The sequence below is a fragment of the Mus pahari genome, chromosome 14, assembly GCF_900095145.1.
Source record: "Mus pahari chromosome 14, PAHARI_EIJ_v1.1, whole genome shotgun sequence".
In the NCBI taxonomy this organism is placed as follows: Eukaryota; Metazoa; Chordata; class Mammalia; order Rodentia; family Muridae; genus Mus; species Mus pahari.
This window is the reverse complement of record NC_034603.1, coordinates 71329433-71352827: the sequence shown is the minus strand read 5'-3', so window position 1 is coordinate 71352827 and position 23395 is coordinate 71329433. Positions and strand designations below refer to the sequence as shown.

The 23395-nt window shown below is 44.0% G+C and overlaps 1 protein-coding gene across 1 annotated transcript in view; it reads left to right on the top strand.

Annotated features, from left to right (window-relative positions):
- Positions 1 to 2104: 2104 nt before the first annotated feature.
- Nsf (N-ethylmaleimide sensitive factor, vesicle fusing ATPase) overlaps positions 2105 to 23395 on the top strand; it is a 131149-nt gene continuing 109858 nt past the window's right edge. The window contains exon 1 of the mRNA XM_021211820.1: positions 2105 to 2219. Coding sequence (XP_021067479.1) covers positions 2208 to 2219 — 12 coding nt within the window. The 5' untranslated portion in view covers positions 2105 to 2207. The remainder of the gene's footprint in view (positions 2220 to 23395) is intronic.

Below are 23395 nucleotides of genomic sequence, written 5' to 3'. Positions count from 1 at the left end.
TTTCTTTCTTTCTTTCTTTCTTTCTTTCTTTCTTTCTTTCTTTCTTTCTTTTTTGTTTCTAAACAGCTTTTTCCAAGTTAACATCAGAACACAACTGTCCCCCCCCCCCCTTCTCAGAACCCCTTCGATCACTCCTGACTTAGCTCTCACATCTGAGCTGTCCGACACAGCACCAGGGACTCAGCTTCAGGGGGAGTTTATAAAATCCACACGAATTCCTTCTTCTGTTCCTGGTTCACGGTGAGCGCACAACACACCTTGATTTTATAAGTTCTTTCTTGGTTTTGTGTATCTCCCCCACCTTCCAAGACAGAGTTTCACTGTGCAACCCTGGCTTCCTTGGAACTCCCTCTGTAGACCGGGCTGACCTCAAACTCACATAGTCAGCCTGCCTGTGTCTCCTGACATGAAAAGACCGCACCGATACGCCTGGGTTGATTCTATCAGTTCTTAAGTTTAAATTGCTAAACATGCTGAACTCTAGTTCTTCGCTTGTTTTCTCTCAGACTGGACAAAAATTCCCCCTTTTCTTAATGAATTATGAGTGTTGGGTCCCAAGGAAAGCTGGGACAGGTCTCACTCAGTACCTGTGGCTCTTCCCAGCATCTCTCATTGTACCCACTACCCTGAACCACTCCAACCCAGGGGCTGGGCTTTCCCTCCCTTCCCCCACTTTCAAATTTCTAAATAATTCAGCTAGTGTGGTTGAGTGCGCTCATGGTTCCTCTCTTAGTTTTGCTCTTGACCTCTGTTTTTTCTCTCTCCTGGTCCCCTCTCCCCTCCCCCCCTTCTCTTCCTCTCTCCTTCTCTCTCCCCCCTCTCACAGCCCAACCTATTCTGTTAGATGTCTTCAGTCTGGACTCTTCAGATGCCTCTGGCTACGTTCTCCCTCATAGTTACAATAAAATCATTCTCCTTAACCTCGTAGCAGTCATGTCTTCGTCTTCTTCAATAAGAGATTAAGACAAAACCCTAATATTCCTTATTGTCTCGGGCAAAATGTGAAAAGCAACATTAACAGGGGGAACGGCCGAATATTTAATGTAGAATCTTTCTTCCTGCAGCCTGAAGTTAGGCCTTCTGAGATTCCAGTGAAGACACACTGTGACGGAAGGCAACAGAGAGATTAAAAGACCGCACTCAGGTTTGGGAAGAAGGCCGAGTGGTAGGGTAAAGTGCTTTTCGGAGTAGGGGAAGACCTCAGTCAGGATATCTGGTATCCGTGACTATGGCAGCAGGTATCAGTGCTGTAGAGGTGGAGACAGGAGTATTCCCTGGAAATTGCTAACCAGCTAAGTCTACTCCAGGTTGGGTGAGAGATCATGTTCTTGAAGAATACGGTGGAATATGGTGATTCAGGAAGACGTCTTGGTATCTTCTGGCCCAAACACAGACATAACTCCTCATATACAGATGGAACCTAGGGCATACTTTATTCTCAGAATACTTTAATAATGAAACAATACTAGAAAAAAAGATTACCAAAGAAATAAATTGTGTGTGTTGAAAGAGTTCCGTGGTGGTTAAGAGCACAGGTTGTTCTTCTAGGATAGCCGAATTCAATTCCCAGCACCCCACATGGCAGCTCACCACTGACTGTAACTCCAGTTCAAGAGGATCTGGCACAGACATGCAGGCAGAACACCAATGCACGTTAAAACAAACAAACAAACACCTTTAAAAAGATATAAGTTGTGCTTATAATGAAAATACCGAACTATAAAGCAAACTCATATATAATTATGATTCGCTCTCAAAACAAGTGTGCCTGCAAAGAGAAGCTCGGATTCGAATAGATTTCGAATTCAGAACCAGCTTTTAGCTATTGCCCCTCCCCCCCTGGCCCCCAATCCCCTTTGGGGAAAGGCCAGTAACCACGCGGGGTTTTCTCGGCGCATTCTGTTTTAAGAGGTCTGGAAGCAGAAAGCTAAAGGTCCATTAAAAGGCCACGTGGCCAAATGACGTGGCTTTGTGGAAACCGGGTAGCTGCGAGCCGGCCAGCTTGTCTTCAGCCAAAATGGCGGGGCTCGGCCTGCGCGCGCGCGCACGGGATGGGGAAGGGCGTCGGGGACGCGGCCGGGCGCGGGCGCGGCCTCCCGGCGGCTGCGCGCCTGCGCGAGGGCGGGCTGCAGGCGGGCACGCGCGCGGCGGGGGCGGGCTCAGCAGAGTGCGGAGCTGCAACCTGGGAGCCGGACGTGTCCGCGAAGATGGCGGGCCGGGTGAGTGGCGGCCGGGCAGCCCGGGCTCGCAGCGGATCGCCCGGGGTCGCGACCGCTGCGAGGTCCACGCGGGCTCCGGGGAAGGGGCGCGAGGCTGAGCACCCAGGGACGCTGAAGGAAGGGAGGTCAGAGCAAGGCTGGAAGCGAGACAGGGTAGCTGCGGCAGGGGATTAGCTCTGCTCAGAAACTGTCCTCCCCGAGGGTTGTCTCTTGGTCTCCCGGGTCTCCCGTGCTTCCCTTGTCATCCCCCGGGGCTCGTTTCTTTCGTCCTTCAAGCATCTTGAGGGTAGTGGACACTGGAGCCCCCCTCTGACGAGCACTGAGTGCCCTCCGCACTCCTCGGAGGGTTTCTGAGGTGGCACTGCCGGATAACCGCGGGGTGTAGTCTGCTGCAGTCAGGGCGAGGGTGTGGGAACCCATTTCTCGTTCTTCCTAAATGAATGTTATGAAAAGAGGAGAGGAGGGCTGCAAATTACTTTTACGGCTAGCCTCAGACCATCTCCTGGGGAAAAACATATCAGCATGTAGCAGCAATGTCTTTCGTGCAGATGAACTTGGGGTGTCACGTTTTGTTTTTCTAAATGACAGTTGATTCGAATGCAGCAGGCTGTGTTGTAGTCTCAGGGATTTACATTTTACTTCCTCATTAAGCTTGTAGGACGGCGGGGTAGGATTGGGGTTGGCGAGGAGAGATGCGGCCAGGTCACTGCTGTTATTGCAGTATGCATCAGCAAGCGCTGATGGATGGATCCTGCCCAGAGATTACACTGTTCGAAACCTGGGGACATTAACTGCGTCATTACAGACTAACGAGGTGCTTGACTGAGTCACTTACACCTGAATATTTGAATAAGTTTGCATACATGTATGCATATATGCAAATGTCCTGTCTAAAGAGAATTGTAGGTCATGAGATTCTAAAGTCCCAAAGAGACCGCAGAGGTCATTAGACGAGGTCCATCTCTTTCTCTTCCTTTTCTCATAACCTTTTATCTCAAGCTGGCCCTTCTACCTGTATTTCAGGGTCTGTTTTTGCCTCCTCAGGAGCCTCTCTCCTGAATCATCAGCCCTTCTGGAATGCACTGGTCTCTTAAACCCTCCCTCTGCCCCCACAGATGTCACTTTTCCTCTTCCCATTTTTTCAGTGGCAAATTCTGGTGATTTTCTGTGTGTGTTGTCTCTCATTTGCTTACTAACTGCTCCCTCCTGGGCCCACCACAGCTGGACTGAAATGCATCCCTAAAATTCATGCCCATTTCCCCATCCTTGTTACACGTGATGTCTTAGAGCATCTGACAGTGTTGCCCGACTCCTCCTTAATGGAAGACACTCTTCCATGGCTTCTGTGGTGCCGGGCTACTGTTTTGACTCATCTCTCTTGCAGAGTCACCTTCCTCCTCCCTGTCATTCAATTCCCACACTCTGTTTTATCTCCTCAGCTAATCCCTTCTGAGCCAAAGCTACAGCTGTCTGTATGCCTGAGGCTCTCAAGCTTTCACCCATCCCCTACAGAACTGCCCTCTAAATTCCAAATTGATGTGTGAAAGTGTCTATTTGAAATCAAGAACAAGGACGGGTGATCACCTTTGATCCTCGCAGAGGCAGGAGGATCTCTGACAATTTGAGCCCAGCCTGATCCAGATAGTGAGTTCCAAGACAGCCAGGAGTACATAGACACCGTCTCAAATAAATGAAATAAATGATTTAAATAAATAAATAAATAAAAAGTAAAATAACTACTTCAAGACTATTTGAACTCTAGTTTAAACCCAAAGCTGTGGTCTAAGCCCACTCACTTCCCTGGTACCTTTTCTGTCTTTCTCTCATTGAATGGTACTATCACCATCTGGTGGAAGCCTGGCAGGTATGGGGTGTGTGTGTATGGGTGGTAGGGGCACATTGCATACCCATATGTGGTAGTCAAAGGACAACATTGGGTCAGTATTTGCCACCCACCCTGTTTGAGACAGGGTTTCTTTTGTTGTTCGCCCCTGCCTATGCCAGGCTAGCTGGCTTTCCAGCTTCTGTGGAGTCTCTCAACCCAGGATTATAGATGTGAGCCATCCTACCTGCTTTCCAGTGGTTCTGGGGATGTGAACTCAGGTCCTCACACTTGCAGAACATGTGCTTCATCCATGAGCCCTTCCCTTCCCTATAGTCTGTCCCTCTTGCCACGTCCCCTGCATAATTAATCACTGTCTTCCTACCTGCACACTAAAGAAAATAAAAATGTTTTGTTTTGTTTTGGTTTTTGGTTTTTGGAGACAGGGTTTCTCTGTACAGTTCTGGCTGTCCTGGAACTCACTTTGTAGACCAGGCTGGCCTCGAACTCAGAAATCCGCCTGCCTCTGCTTCCCTGTGCTGGGATTAAAGGTGTGCACCACCACGCCCGGCTTTGTTTTGTTTTTAATCAAAGGATTTAATCAGGGCGCAGAAAGGCAGGCATGGGAGCATGGCTGCTTTAGACATCCCATGTACTAGAATCACCCGCTGCTGTTGCTGTACCCCTCTCCCGGGTCAGTTTCCCATTCTGCATCCCCGTCTCCACCCCCCTTTTCTCTCTCTGGTCTGAATAACTGCAAGAAGTTTCCCAGTCGTCTCCTTTTTGGCATTCTGCCCCTCTTCCATCCTCCACGCCGGTTACTCTTCCCGAGCCCCTTACTGCTTAAAGAGGTCCTCAGGTTAGTTTTGGGAGATGAGATGCTTTAACAAGGCGATCGTTAGAGGCTCTTTGTGGTTTTGTTCTTGTTTCCCTCCGCTCACTTTCACTGTCTGTGCTCAGGTTATATAAGCCTTTCAATGCCTTGAAGCTTCAGTTGTTTCTCTTACCACAAGGTCTTTGCTGGGCTCTTTCTTTGTAACGTTCTGTCCTTAACCATTTACCTCCCACTCAGAGAGCGCTTGGGAAGCCTGTGATCTCAGGCTGTAAGTTGTGATACTTTGTTACATCGCCTTGAAAACCTGTGTTCCTCTCTTAGAGCTTTATCTGTTTCTCATTGTAACTCTGTTATATTAGTATGCTGTATCCTGTGTGTTGACACATGCCTGTAATGCCAGTGCTTGGGAGACAGAGGCAGGAGGATCACTGTATGTTTGAGGCCAGCCTTGTGTACATACTGAGCTCTTGGCTGGCCTGAGCCATAGAATAAGACCCTATCTCAAAAATAAAGTGCTAGTGTTATTATTTACCTCCACTTTATGAGACTGCTCTAGATATTTATGCTAGGTATTTATTCATTACCTCTGTTGTATACACTTGTGTTTGTGTATCAATTTGGTACAAATTTAAAAAGAATTGTCAAGTGCAATACATTTTCAAAAATAAAATGTAATTCTTTAAAGCACTACTAACATATGAATTTATTCTTTTTTCAAGCACTTAAGGCGCAAAGGTGAAGGTATATTATTGCTTTTGCATCTATTTGTTTACTTACGAGCATGCACGTCTGTGCCGTACATAGCGCATGTGTGGAGCTCCAGGGCAACTTGTGCAGTGAGTTCTCTCCTTCTACCATGTGGGCCCAGGGCTTGGGTTCAGGATGCCAGGCTTCGTGCCTTTACGTGCTAAACCGTCTCACCTGTCCAAAGGTAGATAATTTTGCTTTAGAAAGATAGTTAATCGACAGAAGAGTGAGCCCTTAGATACGCTTGCATTTATAGCACACCAAACACTTGCTGTAATGCTGGTTGTTTCTTCTTTGTTTTTGAGACAGTCTCCCAGTGTAGCCCAGGCTGGCCTGGAATTCACTTTGCAGAATAGACTGAGCTATTCACAGAGATCTGCCTGCCTGTGCCTCCAAATGCTGGGGCTAAATGCTGCGTACCACGCCCCACAGTCCTGTCACACAGCTCCTAAACACCCATGCTCTGGGTTGCTTACATTACACTGAATATAAGGAAAGCAAACTGATCTCATCAGAGTAATTTCTGTTTTGTCCTGATGAGCAGAGAGGCAGAGCATTTCTCCTGTTGGTCAATGGAGAGTCCCTCCATGCGTTATTATTGTGTGTGCACTCTTTAGCTGGGATATTCGTATTTTCTTTTTATTTGTATAGTTTTCCCTCATGAGGAGGGCAGAACTTGCTTTAGATTTGTTAGCTGAAGATAGTTTCTTTCTTTTTCCTTTTTTTTTTTTTTTTTAAGATTTATTTATTTTATATATAGGAGTACACTGTAACTGTCTTCAGACACACCTGAAGAGGGCGTCGGATCCCATTACAGATGATGGTGAGCCACCATGTGGTTGCTGGGAATTGAACTCAGGACCTCTGGAAGAGCAGTCAGTGCTCTTAGCCACTGAGCTACCTCTCTAGCCCCGCAGATAGTTTTTTGACGATCATTTTCTTCATTTATTTATAAGGTCTTAGATTTAAATGTCATTGTTATCTTTGCCCATTTTAAGGAAAGCTTCCTTTGAAGTCATAAAGATCTAATTTAAGTTTTGTTTGCTTTGCCTATTTTTGTGATTAATTCATCTGTAACTTAGTTTTGTATTTGGTGTGAATTATGAAGTTAATTTTATCCTTCCATCTGCGAGAACAGTTGTCCCGATGTGTGTTGAGTCCATCCTTTATCCACACTGATTTGTGACGCTCCCTCTGATTCAAAACCCATGGCCTGTGTGGAAGTGGGGTTCTAAGTCTGGACTTTACTCTTTCATTATTCCTTGGTGTCTCATGGAGTGTACTTCTTCCTCATTTTAAAGATGGCATCCGTTTGGTTTTGTGTGTATGTGTGTGGCTGGACATGTGCAAGGCATGTTCGTATGTGTGGAGGTGAAAGGTCAAAGGAGTCCGCTCTCTCCTTCCACTGTGTGGGTCTTGGGGATAGAACTCTCTACCTTGGAACCATCTTTCCCAGCCAGCTGCTTCTTCCTTTTTCCACATTTTACATTTTCAGCCATCTCCATGGGAATTTTAGGAGTAACTCACCACCTTGCTTCTTCTAAAGAAAGTTACACTCTGTCTCTATTGCTATTGACTTTGCATTGACCTGCATTTTCCTCTAGTGTTGTACATAGATAGCTATAAAAACTAATCAAATTCAGATAAATACGTTTTAAAACCGATTTTACTTTTTGCGGGGCACGGAGGGTTGGTTTTCAGTTTTAAGGCAAAAACTTTACTAGTTTGTCGCTACTTTTAGCTGTGCATGTGAAGCCAATGACATGGCAGCAGCTTTTTAGGGACCATGCAGGGTCTCTGTCCTTGGCTCCTTTAGACCGAGCTTGGTGGATTTCGCAATATCGAAACAGGGGAGAAAATGGGAAAATCATTCAGGTAAGAATAGTGGGCTTTGCCGGGCGGTGGTGGCGCACGCCTTTAATCCCAGCACTTGGGAGGCAGAGGCAGGCGGATTTCTGAGTTCGAGGCCAGCCTGGTCTACAAAGTGAGTACCAGGACAGCCAGGGCTATACAGAGAAACCCTGTCTCGAAAAACCAAAAAAAAAAAAAAAAAGAAAAGAAAGAATAGTGGGCTTTGAGCTCACTGGACAAATGGAATGTTTTACAGAGGCACTGGTGGCATTTGCTTTTGTTGTAAAGAGGTTTTATATTGAAGCTAATGAACACATAAGTTCATATGTGACTTTGACAACCAATGTCATCATTGTCACCAAGTTCTGGATCTTCTAAAATACCTCTTCATTGGGGATTTTTTTTTTTTTAAATTAGCTGTTGTTACTAAGACATGTTCTCCTAAGGAATGATACTGATTACATTTTGTGTTAAGAGCGGGTTTAGTTCCCCCTGTTTCGAACGGAGCCTGGAATGGATGCATTACACTCGGTAAGCTATTGTGGAACAAACCAGCTCCTTTGAAGTATAGTTCAGTATTACTGTTATCTCCTCAACTGAGCTGTCAGATACCCCTAAGTAATGCTCTTGTTTCTTGTATTATCCAAACTGTTAATAACGTAGAACTAATGTAAACAACTGCTTGGCTCTAATATAGCTCTTTTTCTCTACCTGTAGATAAATTGAGTTTTTTTTTTTTTTTAATATTTAGCTTTCAAATCAGTTTAGAGAGAATTAAACAATATAGGTTTAATTTGTGCTTGCTAAATTAAGTGATGTGGTATATTGAGTGTTACTATATACACAGTGCTTGTGTTCTACTGTGTGTGTGTGTGTATGAGAAATAATTCAGTGCATTCTGATCATGGTTTTCCCTCCTCCAGTTCCCCCAGATCTTCCCCACCCACCCACCCACCCATCCCTACACCCCTTCTTTCTCTATTTAGAAAATAAACAGGCAAACAAAAGAAATAAATCATAATTAAAAGAAAAAGGACAAACACACACATAAATAAAACCCACTCAAAACTCATAAGACACAAAATAAGAAACTATACATATAATATATAGGAAATGGGTAGTAGAACAAACGATGCCCCAAACAAGGCCCTATGAGACAAAGATTCTACAAAAATACTATTGAGTTCATTTTCTGTTGGCCATCTGCTGTTGGCCATAGGGTCTACTCGTCAGTGTGGTTAATATATCTATTGAGACTTCTTTGGAGGAAATATGGTGTTTTTCTTTTGCAAGTGGATGTCAGTTGAAAATTCTTGGTTCTTGGTTAGGGATGGGAGCCTGTGTCCACGTCCCTCTCACAGTGCTGAGAACCTGTCTGGCTTGAATCTGTGGAGGCTGCCGTAGTCCCTGTTTGTCTGTGTATATGTCAGTAGCTTTAAAAAGAAAATAATGTGTTGTTTTATGTGTATATGTTTTGTCTGCATATGTTTCTATGCACTACATATATCCCTGGGGAAGCCAGAAGAGGGAGCTCAAAACACCTGGAACTGGAGCTGTAGACAGTTGTGCCTGTGGTGGGAATTGAACTCAGGTCCTCTGGAAGAGCAGCCAACGCTCTTAGCCACTGAGCCGTCTCTCCAGTTTATGTATCTTGAGTACAATAATTCTCAGAGTGTTCTGCAGAGCAGCTTGGTTAGCATCACCTGAGAACTGGCTCGGAAAGAGCTCCTCAGGCTTGCTTCAGGCTGAGTCCCAGACTCGGCACTCCCCTTCAGCAGACGCTCCAGGTATCCCTGCCTCCTGAGAAGATGGAGAGCTGTTGACTCTCTGCATCTTACTTCTCCAAGGTGGCCCCTTGTGAATTGTTGAAGGTCCTTTTTTTTTTTTTTTTTTTTTTTAATGTATCTGCAATCTTGATATTTATAAACCTCAAGGTCGTCTTTTCTCCTATTTAAATTCTCTGTTGGCATTCAGTTTTTTAGATAGCTAAGAAGTTGTAGTTATTTCTTACACTATATTGAATTAGATCCTCCCATCCATCTTCCCACACAAAAAGTTTTAAGTGCTAGGTAAAGTGCTCAAGGCTGGAGAAACGGCTTAGAGGTTATGATCACTTGCTGTCGTGTTGAAGGACCCAAGTTTGGCCAGCATCTGGATTAGGTAGTTCACAAGCGCCTGTGACTTCATTCCAGGGAATCTGATGCTCGCTTCTGGCCCTAGCAGACTACTGTACACATGTGGCACACATATACACAAATAATAAGAAGAATAAATCTTAAAAATCCTTGAATTCAAGCTGTAACTGGCTAGAGCTTAAGGAGTAATCAGGTCAGAACCTATGTGCAAGTGGGGATTAGATGCCAAGTGAGTGCCTTTGCCTCCAGAGAAGCTTGGAGACCAGAGGTAAACATTGGTGGTTTTGGTAGAATCCTCTTAGTAAAGATCGTACCTCCTGGGGATACACCTTATAATAAATGTCAGCTAGGAATTAACTTGTTCCATCCAGGGAAATGAAAGGAAAATTTCCTGTCGCACTTTGGTGCTGGGTAGGGTCAGACAAAAACAAAATCCTCTTATTTTTTTCCCCACTGCATCATCTTGAAGTCTGGGCTTCTGATTTCATACTACTTGCTCGGTCTGAAACTCCTAAGCTAGTAATTGGATGTGCCCAATAGTGGCAGCGCCTCCACGCCCCGCCCAGTAGCAGTGAGCAGAAAGCTACTTGGAAGAACTCATCTCCAAGAGCCTCAGGACTCAGGAAGTTCCTAAAAAGGAACTTGAAAAAAAATATGTGTGTATATATATATATATATATATATATATATATATGCATGCACAGAGTCACAAATGACACAGTCAAGACTCCACAAATGAGAAGTCAGCAGAAGCAATAAAGAGAGGGGTTGGAGAGCTGATGCCATGGCTCCATGGGTTAAGGTGCTAGCCGCCAAGCCCAATGACTCTGGAGTTCGATCCCTGGGACCTCCACGGTGGAAGGAGAGAACTGAAGCGAGTCCTATGTGACTGTCTTCTGACCTCCTCAAGATGAAGTGCGCATACCTTTCCTTAGTAAGTAGATAGGGAGAGGCAGGCTTCAACTCTTGAGAATGCTTGAGTCCAAGCCTGCCCTGGTCTACATAGTGAGTTCCAAACCAGCCAAGGTTATGCTGTGAGACCCTGTGTCAAAATAGCAAACAGAACAAAACAACAACCCCCCCCCCCGAAAATAAACAAAAGCAAAAACCCCAAACCACCACCATTATCAACAAACAAACAAACAAAAAAGGAGCTGGAATATCCAAAGGCTTTAGATACTGAAGTTAGCAGACACATAGTAACTATGTATATTTAATATGTTTGTACAAATAAAACTTTAAGAGTGAGGAGCAAGTGTATGAAATGATGATATACTTGAAGAGGTGTAGGAAAATAAATTGTTTTTTTTTTTCAAGACAGGGGTTCTCTGTATAGCCCTGGCTGTCCTGGAACTCACTTTGTAGACCAGGCTGGCCTCGAACTCAGAAATCCACCTGCCTCCGCCCCCCGAGTGCTGGGATTAAAGGCGTGCGCCACCACGCCCGGCAAATTGGTTTTTTATTACTTTTTAGAGGTAGGGTTTCTCTGTGTAGCTCTGGCTGTCCTAGAACTCACTCTGTAATGTCTACAGAGTGGTTGGTCTCAAACACAGAGATCTGCCTGCCTCTGCCTCCCAAATTTTTATACAATATATTCCAATCACACTTTCCCCTCTGTCAACTCTTCCCAGATCCTCTCCACATCTCCACACATCAATCTCTACACTCTCCTTAAAAAACAAAACCAAGAAACATACCAAAAAACCCAAACCAAAACAAAAACCCTGTAACTGCCCCCACAGAAGTAAAAACAGAAGCAAAACTAGACAAAAAAAAAAATCAATGAAAATACGGTTGAGTTTACTTTGTATTGGCTAACTACTTGTGGCCAGAAAAAGAAAATATTTGGAAAAAAAATTGGAATTCCAAGGATGTGGAAAGCAATGGAAAGGGTCCGGAGAATACAGAAGGCAGAGAAGAGAGCTCAGGCTAGTCAGGCCCCTGGGGAGGAACAATGAGGATGCCATCAGCTGAAGAGAGACCGCCAGAGAAGCCATCTGTCTGTCTGTTCAGAAAGTCCGAAGAAGCCAGGCGAGGTGGCTCTTCTCCAATCCTGGCTGCGAGGGCAGGAGGATTGCTGTGACTCTGAGGCCAGGCTGGGCTACATAGCAAGACCCTGTTTCAAAACAAGAGCAATGGCAGTACTAGTAATCAAAAGAAGTCAGCGGTGTCTTGTGGACATTTTAGCGGCTAGAACTAAGCAACGGTGGCCACCGCACCTGAATGAACAGGGTGAGGGTAGGCGCAGACTCGAAACACTCTATGATCTTCTCAGAAAGGAGTGAGAGCTTCTTGAGTATCTTTAGGATATATATAATTTCCAGAGTAACCACAGAAGTAATAAAAATATGAATAACGATGGGAAATTAAATTTTTTAAAAATTTAAGAAAGTGGAAAAATATAGAAAAAATGCAATCAAGAGGAGTCAAAGTGATAAAAATAAAATAAATAGAAGCAGAGGCAGGTGTGGTGGTATGTGCCTATAATCCCAGCACTCAGGAGGCTGAGGCAGGAGGATTGAGAATTTGAGGCTAGCCTAGGCTATGTACCAAGATCCCATGTCAAACAATACTCACAAAATATAAATAAGCATAGAACAGATTCCAGTAGGACTAAATGCTTCATTCAAAAGAAAATTAGATTTTTAAAGAGTATATTGAAAAAATTCTAAGCTCGGCAACTATTTATCTGCTTATTTAGTTATTCATTCATTCATCCATCCATCCATTCACTTACCTATCTATCTATCTATCTATCTACCTATTTATCAATAATCTATCTGTCTGAAAAAGGTTTCACTATGTAGCCCTGAGTGACCTCAAACTTGCTTATGTAGAACAGGCTGGCTTTGAACTCACAGAGATCGGCCTGCTACTACCACCCACTGCTGGGATGAAAGGCATGCATCAACTGGGCCTGGCTCCCAGCCATCATGTTTAGGTGAGTCACTAAAGATAACAGCTAAAAAGCAAAAATGTAAAAGATAAAAAAGGAAAACGTCTCATCAGGTAATTCCCGAACAAAAAAGAGGTGAAATAGCTACAGTAATACCAGACAGGGCGAACTTTAAACAGGGGACAGGCCGGGCGGGGTGGGCACGCCTTTGATCCCAGCACTCGGGGGGCAGAGGCAGGCGGATTTCTGAGTTCGAGGCCAGCCTGGTCTACAGACTGAGTTCCAGGACAGCCAGGGCTATACAGAGAAATCCTGTCTCGGAAAAACCAAAATAAATAAATAAATAAAATAAAAATGAAAATAAAAAAATAAAACAGAGGGGATAGAGCGACCTCTGGCAGCAGTGGGTTCAGTTATCCAGAGATGAAACAGTTCTAAGTGTGTGTGCATCTAATTGCCTGCCTATCCAAACCAGAAAGCGATGGGACTGAGCAGGCCAGGAGGCCAGGGGACATCACAGGGACATAGGACAAGAAAGGAGCCTTCTCACCTCAAAGTCTGCTGCTTTCTCACCAGCAAAAGTTTCAACACAGTTGATAAAATGTTCAGCGAAGGCCTACATGGAAACAAAGCAAGCCTTTTGTACAGAGGTATTATAGATACTGCTAATATTGTGGGCCCCTTGCCTAAGGCCTAAGAGTGTGTGGCCTTTGAGTATAGCTCTGTTTTGTTTTGTTTTTTCTTCTCCCCACATATAAACCTGGAATTTTCTGAGAACCTCACAAACCAGACTATACATTTGATTTACAATTTAAAAAAAAAAATTATTTGTTTTATATATATGGGCACACTGTAACTGTCTTCAGACATACCAGAAGAGGGCATCAGATCCCATTCCAGATGGTTGTGAGCCACCATGTGGTTGCTGGGAATTGAACTCAGGACCTCTAGAAGAGCAGTCAGTGCTCTTAACCTCTGAGCCATCTCTCCAGCTCTAATTTATGATTTTTAAAAAGTGTCTGAATTATTCTTTATGACCCTTGTGACCTATGCGTTTATGTTACCAGCTGCAATTCTACTCAGTACCCCTGAGGACTTACTAAGGAGAAAAAAAATATGAAAAGGTTTCTTTGCAACCCTTGGAGGTGTAACTTCAGATGCCCCTAAACTGCACATATGGCTGTTACTGAGAAAGCCCACACCAGTACTGGAGTGTAGTGCCCTTTCTTAAGCTCACCTATGCTTTAGTGTGTGTTAATAACCTTTCCTAATACTACCTCATACTACCTTGTGTCGAAGCTATTACTTGCTGCTAAGTGTAGGCTCTTGGCTTTACCTGACTATGGCGTGGTCTGGTCTGTCAGAGACTCCTTGGGCCACTGCAGGTGGCAGGGTAGCACTACCTCTGATGAAGCTGCTTCTGACAGAAGTGGTGACAGCAGGGACTTTCAGGCCTTTCTGAGTTATTGATGAGGCAATAAAATGGTTACAGGTATAAAGTGATAAAAAGCAAGTTAAAAATCCAGTTTCTCTCTAGGCCTGGTGGCATGGGCCTGCTTGGGAAACTGAAGCAAGAAGGTTGCAGTAATTAAGACCCTGTCTGGGTTTTAGTCCCAGTATTGGGGTTGGGGGTGGGGGGAGATTTATTTTAAAAAATCATCAATTTAGCTTCTCAGTTGAATTGGCTGTATTTCAGGGGCTGCACGTGACTAATGGCTGCTGGAACAGACAGCACAAAAACTATTTCCACATTACTCCAGTTTGGATGGCTCAAATTAGCATCTTATTCAGGGTACATGTTGAGCAGCATACTCAAGCCCTGTACTGAACACAGTGCAAGTCAACTAGAAGTGAGACCACAAAATGACCAAGGGCCAGCAGGTTTCTTACTCAGAATAAAAACAGAAATAATTATGGAGTAAAAATAGACTCCATTATATTAAAGAACTTTGTTCAGACTGATGTAACAAAGTCCTACATACGCAGTGGCTTAAACAGAAACGTGTTTTCTCCCAGTTCTGAAGGCCAGAAGTTCAAAATCAGGGTGCCTGATTGGCTGATGAGTTGTCTCTTCTGGACTGGATGCAGCAGCATCATGGGGTGGGAGGAGAGGGAGGGATGGGAGTCGAGGAGAGAAAGCTGTCTTTTCCTAGAAGGTTAGACTCCTTTCTGAGCAGAACCCCATCCCCTTGGTCTTAACCTTAGTTATCCTCAAGGTTCTCGTTCCAGGGTGGTCACTGGGGTAGCAGTGCAGGCTTTGGGTTTTAGGGCCTTGGTATATAAATGTGAGTGGGTGGGAGATGACCAAAGTCCATCGACAACACACACCATATGAGAGAAGGAAGACAGTCTGCAGACTGCAAGAAGACATTAGAGTGCATGCATTTGATAGAACTTGCACCTAGACTACAAGCCAAACAAAACCTGCCAATTAATCATAAAAGGAAACAACAGAAAGCCAGTAGGAAAATAGAGCAAAGGTTCCAACAGGCATTTTCAGAAAGATGATGTCTGTGACATTCACTCCGTAACTGACCTCATTCATCCTCAGAGAAACAGGAACTGAAGCTCAGGGAGGCTGTGCTGCACTCTCACAAGGAAACAGAGAGCCCCAAGATCCTCGGTGCACTGCTGTGGTGGCGCAGCTGCAAGTCCTAACGCTCTGCTGGAAGGAATGAAGACAAACCAGTACGGCCCCCTTGAAACACCTGCAGTGTTCCAAAGCTGCACACAGAAACTCATACACTGTATTTGCTTCCACTTTTTTGGGTTTGTTTTGTTTTGTTTTGAGACAGGGTTTCTCTTTGTAGCTTTGGCTGTTCTGGAACTCACTCTGTAAACAGGCAAGCCTCTGAGATCCACCTGCCTCTGCCTCCTGAGTGCTGGGATTAAAGGAGTGTGGCCACCACGGCCAGCATTCCACATTTATTTTTTTTTAATTTTTTAATGATTTATTTATTTTATGCATATGAGTACACCAATGCTCTCTTCAGACACACTAGAAGAGGGCATCAGACCCCATTGCAGATGGTTGTGAGCCACCATGTGGTTGCTGGGAATTGAACTCAGGACCGCCATCTCTCCAGCCCCTTCCTTCCACATTTACAGAGTGAACTTATCCAAGGAACTCAATACCCAGTTTAAGAAAGAAGATCCTCCCAGCATCCCACACTGCCCCTGTCTGCATTATCCTCCCAGCCAAAACTGCTGCCACCTTCATCAGATCAGAAGGCTTGGGGGAGGGGGTCTTTATCAGAGTGGCCATGGGGTAGCCATCATGCCAGGTGCAGACATCGTTCCCTTTTGTTTTCATTTTTTATTTTTTGGTGTGCTAGGTAAACACTCTAGCCCTGAGCTGTATTCCCAGCTTGCTCAAAAGAGCCTGTCTAACTAAGGAACTGAAGTAGGCTAGTAATCCCGATTGCCTTTCATCAGCCACTTTGACCTAAGTATTTAAAAGTAATTTCTAAATTATAAAATACCTAAGTGATACCATTGTTATGATTGTATTTGTTATTAAGCTGTATTAAGTGAGAAAACTTTCGGTCTTACAAATACGTTGTGAATGTGTGTGTGTGTGTGTGTGTGTGTAATTACAGGGGTGCAGATCAACAACAGCAATTAAGGTAATTAGAGTGAGGCCCATCAGTGTAAGTCAATGGATTTTGCTGCTTTGAAGACATGGATGGTATCCATTAGACCTTAGACTCCGTGATGTCCTTAGGTGCAAAACTGTTATTTATTGTTTGTTTGTTTTTGAAAATTTGGGGTCAAATTGTTTTGTTTAAGAACCTTCAGAGGAAACTTTGTTCAGAGTAAGAAAACTCTGTTGTGGAATACAGTCATAAGTGAGACAGCATTTTAGTTGTGAACACACCTTCGCAGATCTTTTCCTGTTAGAGTCTCAGCAACCTTATGAGCTGGCACTGTCAAAATCTGGCTCACAAAATAAAACCCAACCAACTAAGAACCCACAGGTGCTATCGTCCTTCTTTATGGTGAAGGTTAAAGGCGTCCCTCAGAGCTCAGGACCAAGGCTAGGATGTCTCCTGGCCAGTTCTATTCAACACCATTGCCAGTGTTAGGTAGGGCCATTGTGCCAGGAAAGGAAGAAAAGGCATCCGAAACCACCACTCTATGCAGACAGCACGGTGCATCCGTAACCACCACTCTATGCAGACAGCACGGTGCATCCGTAACCACCACTCTATGCAGACAGCATGGTGCATCCGTAACCACCACTCTATGCAGACAGCATGGTGCATCCATAACCAACACTCTATGCAGACAGCACGGTGCATCGTAACCATCACTCCATGCAGACAGCACGGTGCATCCGTAACTACCACTCTATGCAGACAGCACAGTGCTGCACCATTTCCTTTTTGTTGCTATTGTGCTGGGGATTGAACCTAGAGACTCAGTGCATTCTGGGTAAGTGTCCTACCTTGGACTACATCTTCAGTCCCAGATGACACTCCTAAAGAATTTATCTGGGGGCAGGGGGAAGAGGAAGAATTAAAGCTAGTAGCAACGTTCAGCAAAGTTGTAGCATGGGAAAGCAATATCCAGCGCCAGTTGCATTTCTCTCCCGTTACAATGACCAAGCTGAAAGAGGAAATAAGGAAACAGTTTTCTGCTCTGGCACCAGAAAGAATAAACAAGAACAATTCAAAGACCCAACCCTGTGATCCTTCCAAGAAGGGCTAGATTTTAAAAATGCACGCTCTTGAATTAGGCAATGGTTTTTAAAGATGTGAAACAAAAGCATCAGCAATCAGGAGAACTAGGATTTTAACAAAATCGAAACTTTAGTGTGTCAAAGGAGGTGATTAAAAAAGTGAAGGCAACCCCCGGAACTGGAGAAAGACTTTGTAAATTAGGTATCTGGTGAGCATGTATCGGGAAATTGAAGACTTATGTTCATGTGTAAACTTCTGCAGAGAGCCAGGCAAGGTGTTGCACACTGTATTCCTGCCACTCCAAAAATGGAGGCAAGAGAATCACAAGTTAGAGACCACAGTTGGCTATGTAAGCAAGGCCCTGTCTCAAAAAACCAAACAGAAACAAAAAACCAAAACAACAAATAACACCCCCAAACTCCACATTCTGCTACTGCCTGGCTGTTCATAGCAGCATTCTTCTTAAAGCCCCCAAGTGGAAATAATCTGAATATTCACTGAGGTTGAAATGATAAGGTGTGGCCTGCCCATATAGTGGAACATAGCCCGGCTGTAGAAAAGAATGACAGGTACGAGGATATGCACTGCAACCTGCCAGGGCCTGAGAAGCATTGCAGTGAGTGGGCTAGGCCAGACACATGGGACAAACACCATATGCTTGCGTTCTCACAGACAGCTTCTTTCACCCAGCATTATGTTCATGTACTTACATATGTACACATGCACGCACTCATACTCACCACGTACACTCCTGTCGGAACACAGCCCAAGCACGTGAGTGAGGACCGTGCTGAGTGCTTGTGAGAAAACTCCCAAGACGACAAGAGTCCTCAAAACAGGGAACTGACCTCGGAATGCTTTGTCATGCTCCCCTCCCAGGTGTAGCAGATAGCAGGGCGTTTACCCCAGATTGCTCATTATTGCTTGCTGATGTTATTCAGTTAGATGTTTAAGCTCTCCTTTCTGTGCCTCTGTGGAAACACGGTTTTGCCACGTGCAGCTTGTCCTTGTGCTTGTCGACGCTGGAGCTCATGAGAGCTCTACTCAGGTGATTGCTCTTGGACCTGAGAGTATAAATTGTCCGATGCCTGACTAAAACTTCAGTTCACCTCACAAATTGGCTCCGCTCTCCCAGGTCCCACTGCCCGTAGAATGGTAAATACATACACCAATGATTAATTTCTACTGAATACCTGAGTAGTATTTCATCTTATGGCCACAACACAGTTGTTTATCCATTCATCTTCAGGAGGACATTTGTGACCTTTCCAGTTTTGTCTATCATGAATACAGATGCTATGAACCTTTCGGTTTAGTGTTTGTGTGAACGTAGGTTTTCAGTTTATTGACCAAAGACCTGGGGCTATATTTGCTAGTCCATATAACCTTTATACGAAGCTGCTCTGTACTGTTGCCAGTATTTGATGTTGTTGCCGTTTGATGTTCTCATTTTTTGGCATGGATTTTCCCCCTGAAAGATCAAAGTGAAAGCTTCTTAAAATAGACATTTGTAAAAGAATCTTGAGGACTTGACAGGTGTCAAGAGGTTTGCTCGTTATGTGCACAGCATTCGTCTGAGTCAGAGAATGTCAAGGATGCTCCAAGAGCCTTGTGAAAAGAACTATGGCACACCAAGCTTTTCCCCCTCCCCTGCATCCCAGCCTCAAACCCCACATCTTCAGAATTTTTTTTTTTAAAATTAAATTACATTTAATTATGTGGGGGTGGCGGGTAGGGAGGTTTCTGCATGAATCATGGCTTGCATGTGGGGAGCTGTGGGAGTCGGTTCTCCTTCCACCATGTGGGGCTTGGGGATGGAACTCCTCCACTCGGAGGAAAAGCTCATTTGCCCACTGAGGCTTCTCACCAGCCTGTCTTCAAAAGTTTAACAAGAAGCCCAGGTGTGGTAGTTACACATCTGTAATTCAAGCCCTGGGGAGGTAGAGGTGGGGGGGGGATTAGAAATGCAGAGCAATCCTTGCTTATATAATGAGTTGTAGGCCAGTCTGGGCTACTTGAAACTCTGTCTCAAAAAACCAAACCAAACCAAACCAAACCAAACCAAAACCAAACACACACACACACACACACACACACACACACACACACACACACACAAAACCAACCAATCAAAAACCAAAACCACTTGGGAGGCAGAGGCAGGCGGATTTCTGAGTTCCAGGCCATCCTGGTCTACAGAGTGAATTCCAGTACAGCCAGGGCTACACAGAGAAACCCTGTCTCAAAGAACAAACAAACAAACAAACAACCCCCCCCAAAAAAAACCAAAAACCAAAACAACCCCCTTTTTCTTAAGCAGCAAGTATCATAGGAATTTATAATGTAGGAGGTTCTGTGGCCTTGCAGGTGACCATTTATGGTGACATTTCTATGTTGCTCAGGACCAATCCTATCAACTGGAACCATCTGCAGTGGTAGAGATTAGGCACTTGTGATATTTGAAATGTGGATAGTGATACTCTAAAATGGAATTCTAAGTTTTCAAATACTGGCAACAGTACAGAGCAGCTTCGTATAAAGGTTATATGGACTAGCAAATATAGCCCCAGGTCTTTGGTCAATAAACTGAAAACCTACGTTCACACAAACACTAAACCGAAAGGTTCATAGCATCTGTATTCGTGATAGACAAAACTGGAAAGGTCACAATTCAATTTCAAGCCTCATATGTCTGGGAGTTACTTTGTTGCAAAGTGAAGGTTTCTTTTCTCTTCCTCTGAGATGGCTGTCCCATTTGAAACAGCCATGGACACCTGTGGCCATCCTCTTCCTGCCTCAGCTTTCCCAGTGCTGGGAGTTACAGATATAAGTCATGGGCCATACGCCCCCTCCCCCCACACACACACCCTGCCCCACAATTGCCCCACAAAAGGGCAATTTTAAACCCTTAGTTCTTCAGAGTGATCCCCTAGGAGAAATAATTGAGTGGGGGCACATCAGCTAGGCTGGGCCCGGGACAAGTTTCTGTATTTTCCTCTCTTTCCTGTGGGAATCTGCAAGTCTCAGGAGAAATGGAACCAAGGCCTGAGGCAAGAGGCCTGAGGAAGAGACAGCATGTTCTCCAGGGTTATAGTCAGGGTAGGAGGGACTGTCTGGTGATGAACCCTTTCTAGTCTGCTAGCACACTCTGATTTTCTTTTCCTGTTTCTTTTGGATAGGGTTTCTGGTTGTCCTGGCTGGTCTTTAGTCCCTTTGTAGCTGAGGACCATCTTAACCTCCTGGTCTTTGTGCCTCCACCCGTCAAGTGCTAGGATTACAGGAGCGTTACCACGCACCGCCTCATATTATATTTTTCTTTATTTGGCCGTACTGTTATTTGATTTAAAAGTTCACTCAAATAATCTATTTTCTCCAGGCAGCTTTTACATAAGACCATGTTAGTTAAATTCGCAAACTTAAATACTGTCCAGGAAATCTTGCTTGAGGTCCGCACTCCCCCCCACCGCCCCCTCTTTTTTTTTTTTTTTTTTTTTTTTTAAGAGAAGCAAATTCTCTGCTGTTTAAAGGCTCTGGAATGACCTATGCCATAATTACTTCCACTGAAGGTCCCTTTTGTTTGATAACCTTGACATTCTTTAAGAATTGCCAGTGGCCTATAGCGCACTACCCATACTGTTTGGCATTTTAAGTTACAAGGAAGACATTCCTATATCCTTAAACAGTTATGTGTTCCAGTAACTTGAACAACTCACCTTAATAAAACAACCCATCACTGATGGTAATTTCACGTTTAAAAGGCTATGTGCCTGTAGTGGTTGGCTTGTATTATTTTTTCCCTAGAGGCAAAGTCAGTTTTAGAAAAAAAAAAAAAAGCATGAATTTTCCCTTGGCATTTCTATGGTAAATAGACAACTTGACTATTTATAGGGACTTACACTTTGTTTTAAAATGAGATACCCTGCCTGGCTTACCATAAAAACACAGATGCTTCTGGCTTCTAATGGGGAGGCTCTTTCCTCGTAGCATCTGTTTAAATTGGCTGGCCAGATGATATCCACAGATTCCCACCCCCTTCCTATTAAAGGACATTGACAGGTAAACAGGTTTACAAATGAGGTTAACCTAGCATTTTGTAAAGTTTCTATTGTGTTGGCTCTATCATGGAAGTAATTTTGTTCCATTTATTGATTTATATTTTCCAAGTGTACGTATGTATGTGGTGTGCCTTTGTGTATGAATGTTTTTTGCATGTGTGTAAGTACACATATTTGTGTACATACATATCTTCTGTGTGTACATATAAAGCAGGAGGATTGTGTCAAGAATCACCCCTCAGGGCTGGAGAGATGGCTCAGTGGTTAAGAGCACTGACTGTTCTTCCGAAAGTCCTGAGTTCAAATCCCAGCAACCACATGGTGGCTCACAACCATCCGAAATGAAATCTGATGCCCTCTTCTGGAGCATCTAAAGACAGCTACAGTGTACTTACATATAATAAATAAATAAATCTTAAAAAAAAGAAAAAAGAATCACCCCTAAGTTACTCTTTCTCTTCATCCACTGAGATATAAGCTCTTGGCCAAACTCAGAGCTCCCATACATGGCTAGGTTCCTCATCCAGTCTGCTGTGTGGATCCCTTGTCCCTACCTTCGGAGCTGTATTCCTAGCCCCAAGTTGTATAGTGCTTAAGTCATCTGAATCTAATTCTGTTATATCCTAAATGACCTGGAAGGGATACTGCCTTGGACACTTGTCCTTTGGGTGGTTTGAACTGGCTTTGTAATCTACGATTAACAAGCACTCACTGTGCCAGGCCCAGGAGTAACCCTCCGGAAGTATGGACATGAGCAAAATCTAGTCTCCAACCTTAAGAATTATCCTAAGAGTGATTCAAGTGTGTAGGCAGACAGTAAAGGTCATCTTCAGGGCTTCCATGCATGTCTTATCAGTTTCGTGGGGAGGGGCAGCTGTCCAAGATGTCTCCTAGAATAAGTACTGACTAAGCTGAGAACTGTAGAGTGTGTAAGAATTGGCCAAGGACGGGATGCAGGTGTAGGGGAAAGATAATCAAGGGAAGAAAGTGAAGAGACTTTAGGAAGATAGAAAACTTTAAATTGTTTGATGTTCTGGATGGATGGCTGGTCCAGGTGTGACCCTAACAAAATGCTCTTTTGTTTGGAAGGCAAACTTGTGACCTTGACTCTATTCATGTCATGGAAAATCGGTGCTTTCCAAACACTTGATCATGAATCCACATGTCAAATTATTTATATAATCCCAGTATGTCCATATTGCATATTCACTGATGTGCTGAGATTTTATACACACAGTGAAACATAAGAAAAAACAAAACAAAACAAAACAGCAGCAGCCACCAGCGATCAAATGTATAATTTCGTATCTTTACCAGTGATCCCTGGAGCAAAGCGAGGAGTCATTGTTCCTCCGAATCTTGCTTGACTGTTTTGCAGTGCATCTGCTCAAAGGCCCGTTCTCAATTTTAGCTTATTTTGTCACTTGATTTTAGTGACAATCAAAGCTTGGATCAAAGTAAAGGAATTTGGCTGTACTTTTGAAATTATGACATTGTTTTTTTTTTAATCAGACTAATCACCATTTATGGAAATGTTTTAGTGAAACGTGGCTAGTGCATTTCCATCTGTCTACGGTTTTTCTTCAAATTAATTAAAATGCATTACACTTTCTGTAGTGCTAATAAATGTGTTCAGAAAACCCCTGGAAGCCTTCACTCTGATAACATGAAGCTTATACTATTCTGTTCCTAACTTTAAAAAGCACATACTTAGGGCTTTGGGGTTTCTTTGTCTTTAGGTTGAGTGTCCTGGAGGTCACAGGGCAGCGTTCAGGAGTCAGTTCTGCGGCTCTGAGGCTTGAGCTCTGGTTGTCAGACTTTGGCAGCAGGAACCTTTACATGCTGAGCCACTGACTTAGATAGACTCTCTTCAGTGGTTTTTGGTTTTTTTAATAAAAGACTTAGGTAACTATTCTTGCTTTAAATCCCTCTTTGTTTCATTTTTTGAGACAGGGTTTTTTAGTGCCTTAAGCAGCCCAGAACTCACTGTGATGTCCAGGCTGTCCTGATAGTTGTAGTCTCCCTGCCTTAGCCTCAAGACGGCTGTGATTAGAGATGTGCACCAACACCTTAAGCTCTTTTAAATATTTTGTAGTTACTAGTAATTGTATATGATCTTTAAAGAAAGACGGAGAGGGAGAGGGAGAGGGAGA